We start from the raw sequence: 7,933 nt of genomic DNA on the forward strand, positions 1-7,933 counted from the left end.
TTCGACAATTTTATTGGACACTTGTTAACCGCAACTCTTCATTACTTTTATTTTGCACCCTGTGAAGTTTAACGGGGTCTTAAAACGATATGGGGTTGGAATGTTCCTGACTTTTCCGAGGCGCACTGGTCCTCTGGCCCAAGTATACTCGCACAGGCCACCACTGATTCAGAAGCATCTTTGCCGCGGTGAAATGGCGAGGATTAAACGAGACTATTTCTTTTAGTCTTGCCTTCCCAAAGATTGATGTCGTAGTTGTGGGATCAAAACCACCCGCCTGTCGACAGTCGAGCGCGGCTCATGGATTAGAACTGCGTGAGCACCGTACATCGGCTAGTAACAATGAATGCCTCGATGGACACTCGGGTAGTGGCTCGTGTCCATCCACTGCGGTGATGAGAATAGCCGAACTCTAACAATACCTGGAGCTCAGCACGCGTTTTCCTTCTTTAAAACCCCCGCGCGAGGGTATGATTAACGTTGGCGACATAAGATAGGCACCAGTCCACGTGGCCGCTTCTGGCTCCGAGTTGAGGGGACGAACGATGCTCATATTTCTCTAATTTTTGGGCGACTGCCATTGCCTAGAAAAAAGAGCAAAGCCAAGTTCAATCAGTTATTAACGTTTGGGAGTGATCCTGAATAGTATTTAGTCAGGTATAAAAATATTTTTATAGCTCATTTAAGCAGAATACAGAGGGGGTCGAAACTTGGGCAATAACTTGGGAACGACGCTCGTGTGAGACTTACAGCGACTGCCAACGTTCGGCTGTTCATCTGAGGTCACTAAAATATCTTTTTTTAGGTATTCCTTCCGTACACACGTGTAGTTCTATGTAACGTCACATTAATAGGTCGCATTTAGTCATTTCAAAACTTCTATTATCAGGAACATCTTTCGGATGCAGTTCAGCGACAACGAAAAAATGTTTCGGTGCCTCAATAATGTAAAATTGGTCTTGCAACAGTTTTTTTTTTTGTATTTATATGAATAGTATTAAAAAATAACCCCTGACGTTGATAGCTTGCGGAAACATCCATTAGTCTTCCCCTAATAACAGATGCAGAAAAAGTAAAGGGCAGAGACAGCTGTCGATATCTCCTCAACTCGCAATTTGAACAAGCAGCCACGTGATCTGGCGCTAATTTTATACCGACAGTGTTCATCAAAGTCATGAACTAGGCGGCTAGGGTTTGGAAAGTAAAAGCTTGGGCTGAGCTTCAGATATTGTTAGAGTTGGGCTATTAATTCTCATATTTAATTAACATTAGCCATTACCCAAATATTTGGCGATGCTGATTGCCATAAACCCGAGCACTCAAACTAGGGGTTATGAAAATCGCTTATGTCACGGTGTCACGTGACTCTCGGAGCGAAATCGTAATGTCATGTTACGTCATGCTGTGAACAAGGTTAATACATCTAATGACTTCCTCAAATTAAATTGAGTTGACGCAGTGAGTCGCGTGACGTCACAAAGTCACGTGACATTACTTGACAACATGTATTGACACCAAAACGTCACGTGACGTTACATACGGTTAAACCTAGTGCCATACAAAGTTGCCACGAAAAGCCACAATTTATCATACATTGCAATTCTCCTTATGACGATTTGATCAATAGATAGAAATACAGCCGCCAATTTTTTATTCCCATATGTTCATTTCGTGATACTAACAAAAAAGAAAAAAATAAATATTACCTTGAACCGTTTTGAACCGGTTACCGTTATATTTCTTTTCGGTTAGGTTCCGGTTCAGTTCCAAGATGGCGGCAAAGATTTCGGTTCGGTTCAGTTCCGGTTCGGCTAAAAATAACGGTTCTGTTCCGGTTTTCGGTTCGGTTCGGTTCCGGTTCGACACCCTGATATGAAGTACCAAAATTATTAGACACAGACTGTGAAGATGCCTTAAAATTGCACAAAGAGAAAAACGCGTTCGAATAACACCGTAGATGTGTTCGCGGCACTTCTTCGGGGCGGGAAAATGAATTTTTTTGTGTACGTATTTTCCGGCGAAATTTACGCTACAAAAGATTGTGATAGAGAGGAGATGTTTACGTACATTTCTAAAAACATCTGTGACGGCAGCGACGTCACAATTTGAAGAGCCGCGCACGCGAATGTGGCTCATATTTATGCCTTTCTGGGTCGCCAGGAGGTCTTCCAATTCGAATTTGACTTACCTCGCAATCATATTCGGTCCCTTTTTTGTTATATATACGCAAAAGTAGGAAGATTGAAGAAGAACACAACTCACTAAAAGCCCCAAAACATTCTTTTTTTTTTTTTGCAAAATCTTGCCGTTTTTTTTTATTTGCATCTCATTACTTCAAACCTGTACTTTTTTAAGCACTTTTTTTTACTGAGTATATGGTTGCACTCTAGTATTTTATCTGGTACTTTCCGTGGACAGTGCAACTCCCCAAATTTTGGTCTTGTTAAATTTGTATCACGAAATGATGCTTCGTTAACAAATAAGTGCCTTATAAGTTGATTGTGTTAAATAGTTCGTCAGCGAGAGTACTACTACTACTACTACTACTCTTTGATCACTTGACCTTACCTAATATTCGCCGCCATTTCCGATAATAAGTAATGCACCACCGATTACCCTATAGGCAATGCCTCCCAGTTAAAAACAAAAAAAGAAAAAAGTGCTGTATAGGACAATAAGGGGGCACCATGAAAGACTGAGTTCAAATGTACTAGTACTTTACCTTGAAAATGCATTGTATTTATAGTACTTTACTTCACGCACATTGTGCTCGGTGTACTTACTATTTCGCTTGAAGTATGCAAAATATTTCTATTAAGCTTTACAGATTTCTTTAAAAAAAAATGTGAAAGCCACACTTATGCGGTTCCTGCAGGTGAATTATACGGCCAGGGGGACATGGGAGAGAGAGCGAATCGTAACGATCAGTCGGCTAATTAAGTAATATTCCTTAATTAACTTTTTAATTAGTGAAATTAGACATGGTTCCAATTAGAAACCTGCTGAGCCTAACGTAAACCCTTAAATCCACTCTTTTTAGGAAGATATAACGCAGGGAGATAATTTTACGGCGTTCCGTAAAAACGATTCATTTGGACGCGTTTCTGGGACTGGAGCGAATCTCTGCGCCTGCGGTCCTGCTCCCCAGTGGTTGAGGCGCGCAACACACGTGCGCCCTACTTCACTCCATCCTACAGAGGAGCCGAGGGGGTGGCTTCGCGCCTCGACCACCAGGGAGCAGGACCGCGGGCGCGAAGATGCACTCAAATAAGAAACCGAAACCTATAAACATGTCCAAACTCAGCCTTTTTTTCTTTTTTTTTTTTCAGAACGCCGTAAAATGCTGTCCTATATCTTCCTAAAAAGAGTTAATTTGGTGGTTTTCGATGATACTTAGCAAGTTTCTAATAGGAACCTTATGTTTATTTTCACTATTTGAAAAGTTAATTTTAAAAAAATGATACTTTTTATTATACATTTTTAACTTGTAAACTTAAAAAAAACACCATGTACAACATCTCATTTACTTTGCACTTTACTTTGGGCAGTGTTGGGAAGTACTGTAAGTACATGGTACTTAAAGTACTACTTTAATGAGAGGATACTTGTGCTTTACTTGAAGTGCATGCTCTGGGTATGTACTTGTACTTTACTGATTTCTTTTTCTACTTTCCAAGGAAAGTACATCCTAACGCCTGCAAAGTACTTTCTTCTTATTTGGTCTTGTTAAAGTTGTATAGCAAAATGATGATCTGTCAACTCTGAAGTCACTTGCTTTATTCAGTATTCGCCGCCATTTCCGAATATACCTGATGGTCCCCCAACTACCCCTAAGGCAACGTATACCAGTTAAAAAAACAAAAAAACTAGGGGGGAATGAAATGACATCATGAAAAATTATTTTAAAAAATACTTGTACTTTACTTTGTAATTACATTGTATTTATATTACTGTACTCCAAGCATGTTGCACCCGATGTACCTTAAAGTACATAACCTCACATTTACTTTGTATGTTACTTGAAGTACTTATTAGATGTACTTCACCCAATACTGACTATAAGTACTTCACCCAATACTGACTATAAGTACTTTTTTTAGATTTACTTTACCCACGCAATCAACTAGGGCAGTGTTGGTAAGAGAGGTATGAAGAGCACAGCAAAAGCTTGGGTGCTCTACACCTTGCTTTACGGAGTATTTTCATGGCTGTGGGATGGATTATGACACGAGGTTAGTTCAAACGGCCAACACAGCAGCTGACGATACTGACGTTATTAAACGAATTTCGAAACTAAAAAGTTGTTAGCAGGAACCTGCAGTTTCGGTTTCGTTTAAACCCACGTTTGAATCATTCGAAGATCTGCTATCTCAAGTGTAACGAATTGTGACAAGGCTTTGAGATAGTTATGCATTTCCCACAATCGTTTTTAATCAAAACCCGGCATGTATCCTGTGTGTAGATATATATCCGTAGAAACAGACAAGATATGTTTTTAACTAAATAATTTGAGAATTTAATATAAACGCTGGAGAAGGTTTTTTTTTTTTTTTTTTTTTCGCTGATTTTAGTTGTGTGCGATTTACATTTTTATCGAGTTGGAGACGAAAAGAAACAATTTCCCGATCTGACGAAATCTCAGTCTGGCATGGCATAACCAATTAACACATGCAACGACACGCTGAGGAAACGAACACCGCCTGCGGATTCTCAGCTGTATCTAACCGCGAACAAAGAAATACGTCTTTTAGCAAACAATGAACGCCTAAAAGTTCCAAACTAACGCATAATATTGAGATGACGCAATTCTACTTGAAAGTGTTTTATCCCGTAAAAGCTTTCTTCCGTTTCTTATTAGCGCGAATTCTGCTGCTGAAGGTCCATGTACAAGTAACCCGGGGCAGCGAGAATGACAACTCATGTAACGACTCCTGATAATGTCAGGAATTATTCCACAACGGCCGTTCCGCACTTTGCACTGGTCATTCAAGCACTACGTTTTATCATCCTTGGCGTAATTCTTTTCCTCAATATTTTTTTTTTCTTTTCCAAAGGAAAAAAAAAAAATGAAAGAGGAAATATACTAGGAAGTAATGGTATACGTGCAACGACTTTGCGTTTGCCCTAAATAAAAAAATTGGCAAAAAAAAAAGGAGGAAGAGGGTGTTTTGTCGGAGTCATGTGTTTCATACCAGAGAGCTCCTATCAGCGATGCCACAGATGATCGCCCCAGCGTGCGATAGACCGATCGCGGACTACGCATCTGCCATGAACGGAAGTCCGCATTAGCTCCTTTTGAGCACATGCCGGGGGAAAAAACGCACGGTCCCATACAAACATGGAAATGTTTTGAGTTTGTGAATCACGTGCCTGGAGCTTGAGAAATGACAACAGCGTTTATTTACACAGCGTGTGGGCTGGCGTCGCCTATATTGTTTGTTCTGTGGTTTTATTTTAGCGACGCTCTGATATGCGAGCTAGCATCACCATATCTGGGATTACAGAGTGCGAATGAATTCAAAGTTTTCGTTGAGTTACTTTTAAATGTACCGGTCGGAAAAGAGCTACCGCCTCTATCTGACAAGCAGACGACAGGCCCCCGAAAACTTGCCGCGAATTCGCGCGTCGTCTGCGACACCGAGCCACGGCTGAAGCCGGGAGGCAAAAGGAAAGCGACAAAATAAATAGAAGGCAGAGCCCAAGTCATCACGTCCTCGCAGACCGTCTCTTGTTTTCGTCTGCTTTTTCCGGAGCGCACCAATTTCGGCACGTGCGTCGTCCCCGCCTTGCTCACCTGCAACACTGTCGTGCCGGCCTCTTCCTCGCAGTAGCGTCGCCGTACCCACGCACACGGCGACAAGCAGGCAGATCAGCGAACCGAGCCAGCACGCGGGTTGACAACGCGACGACATCGCGTGAACCGCGTAGACCGACGCCAGGCAACGAACGCGCCACTGAAACGAGGGAAGGCGAACGAGCTCGACGAGCTCAGCGGCTCAGCGGCCGGCGGCGGGACGCGCCGACGCCACCGACGCCGGCGCGACGCGAGAGAGAAACCTGTCAACCGGCGCAGAGCTCGGCCAACCCAGATTCAAAGGGGGAGGGGCTCAACTGCGCCGCGACCAATCGCGGTTTGCGTTTTCCGAGCAGATGAGGTCTAACAATGGCGACCGTGACGTCACACGCTCGCGGTCCCGCCGAGACACCTGTCGGCGGCGGCGGACGCGCGGGCGCCCGCCGCGCGTGGCGCCGCCGTCAATCAAGCGGCGCGGTGGGTAAACAGTTTCGGTTTCACGAGTCGCCGCCTGGCCGGAGCCATGGCGGCTGCGAGCGTTCGAATGGCGGCGGGGCTCATTACCAAGGGGGGTGCGGGGTCGGCGGCGACGGTCTTTTGCGGCCAATCTCCTCGCTCCTTCGCCACCGCTCGTTCTCACGCGGGGCCAAGTTCACTCATCCTCTCAGCGGGGCGACTGCTGCACGCCGAAATAAACGAGTGCCCCCTCATGCCCGCCCCAGACGCGATGCACGATGCTGCGGTGAGGTCCAGACGAAGTTGCCGGCCGCTCCGACGCCTGGCCTATTTGCCGCCCATGTGTGCAGCAGCATCGGGGAGCAGACGGACTGCCGCAAAAGAAAAGCAGACGAGAAAACCGTTGCGGCACGAAGAAGTCCTTCCAGGCGGAGCTGCGCAGATTGAAGCTATTAGCTTTGGCTTCCGTGGCTCTATTCGGGTCACTAGGCAACACCGATTTACAATAAACGTACAACGAATTGGAAATTTCCGGTGCAAACGTTAAAGATAACAACTTTAGTTTTGTTTTGCTGGAACGTAGCACGCGTAGCACACACATCACGCGGTCCGGGATTCAAGGGTGGCTGGTTTATGTGTTTCTGTTGTGGGCTGCATGACCCCAAAACTTTGTAAACTATTCCCCCCTAGATAGTGCCCAATATCATCTCAACTTTCGTTAACAGCTCAGAAGAACATGCGAACCAAAAAAGGAAACACTCCATAAACCAAAGCAAGGCACTGGCGTCAAGCTGCCGTGGTGGCGCTGATGTCAGCTTGGCGCACGCGCGGTGCTGGCAAACGTGGCATTGTTTGCAAACAACGCCCCATCGACAACAAAATTGCTGATGCCTCATTATCTCTCTTGTGTGAGAATTTATTTTTTGTGCCAATATTTCTATTTGACAGTGTCCCTCTCCCTTTTAAAATACATACCAACACACGTTAGTCATAAAAAAATAAGAAGATCACAGAAAGGTTATGGCACCATGAGAATCTGAAGTGAATTTTTCAGCCATCACCAGTAAAATGCAGAGGCACGCGAAAACAGAATGTGGAGACTGAAGATTCAAAAGCAACGGATGTCGCAAGTGAGAGCACACGATTTCCGCACTTTTGTGCGATTCGCATTTAAAGAGAGTTGAATGAGAATCATACCCATGCAGGGGCGGATCCAGGGGGGGGGGGGGGGGGGACCCCCCCCCCCTTTTTTTTTTTTTAGCCAGCCAGCTAAAAAAAGCTTTATTGTTCCTCTCTCAAAAAAGGCAAAGGTTTGATACAATTTATCACAACATAATTGCGGTCAATCTGTGTCGGCGCCTGTAGCACTTTCCCCAGCCAATAAGCATTTAATGGGTGAGGGAAGTAGGAGGAGAGGGGGGGGGGGGGAGAGAGAGCAGGGAGTGATGCCCGGCTTCCGCGGTCGAATGATGGGTCTATCCCCCCCCCCCCTTTCCCGGGTCCTTGCTGGACCCCCCCCCCCCCCCCCCCCCCCTTAAACAAAACCTGGATCCGCCCCTGCCATTTGTGTGTGTGTAATCACTGTTGTGCTAGCGGCGGTACTATATACTGGCTAAATTTCTCATTCACAGTAGAGACCAGGCACGTAGCCAGGATTTTGTTTCGGGGGGTGGGCGGTGGGGG

At 45.1% G+C, this 7,933-nt stretch overlaps 1 protein-coding gene across 2 annotated transcripts in view; it reads right to left on the reverse strand.

Annotated features, from left to right (window-relative positions):
• Positions 1-6,055, reverse strand: part of LOC8040836 (A disintegrin and metalloproteinase with thrombospondin motifs 7) — a 75,525-nt gene extending 69,470 nt beyond the window's left edge. The window contains exon 1 of one of the 2 annotated variants that reach the window (XM_040205210.2): positions 5,795-6,055. In XM_040205210.2, coding sequence (XP_040061144.1) covers positions 5,795-5,912 — 118 coding nt within the window. In that variant the 5' untranslated portion in view covers positions 5,913-6,055. The remainder of the gene's footprint in view (positions 1-5,794) is intronic. The other variant, XM_040205209.2, reaches the window with a different exon arrangement.
• Positions 6,056-7,933: the final 1,878 nt, after the last annotated feature.

The sequence above is a fragment of the Ixodes scapularis genome, unplaced genomic scaffold (assembly GCF_016920785.2).
Source record: "Ixodes scapularis isolate PalLabHiFi unplaced genomic scaffold, ASM1692078v2 PGA_scaffold11__112_contigs__length_91849675, whole genome shotgun sequence".
NCBI lineage: Eukaryota > Metazoa > Arthropoda > Arachnida > Ixodida > Ixodidae > Ixodes > Ixodes scapularis.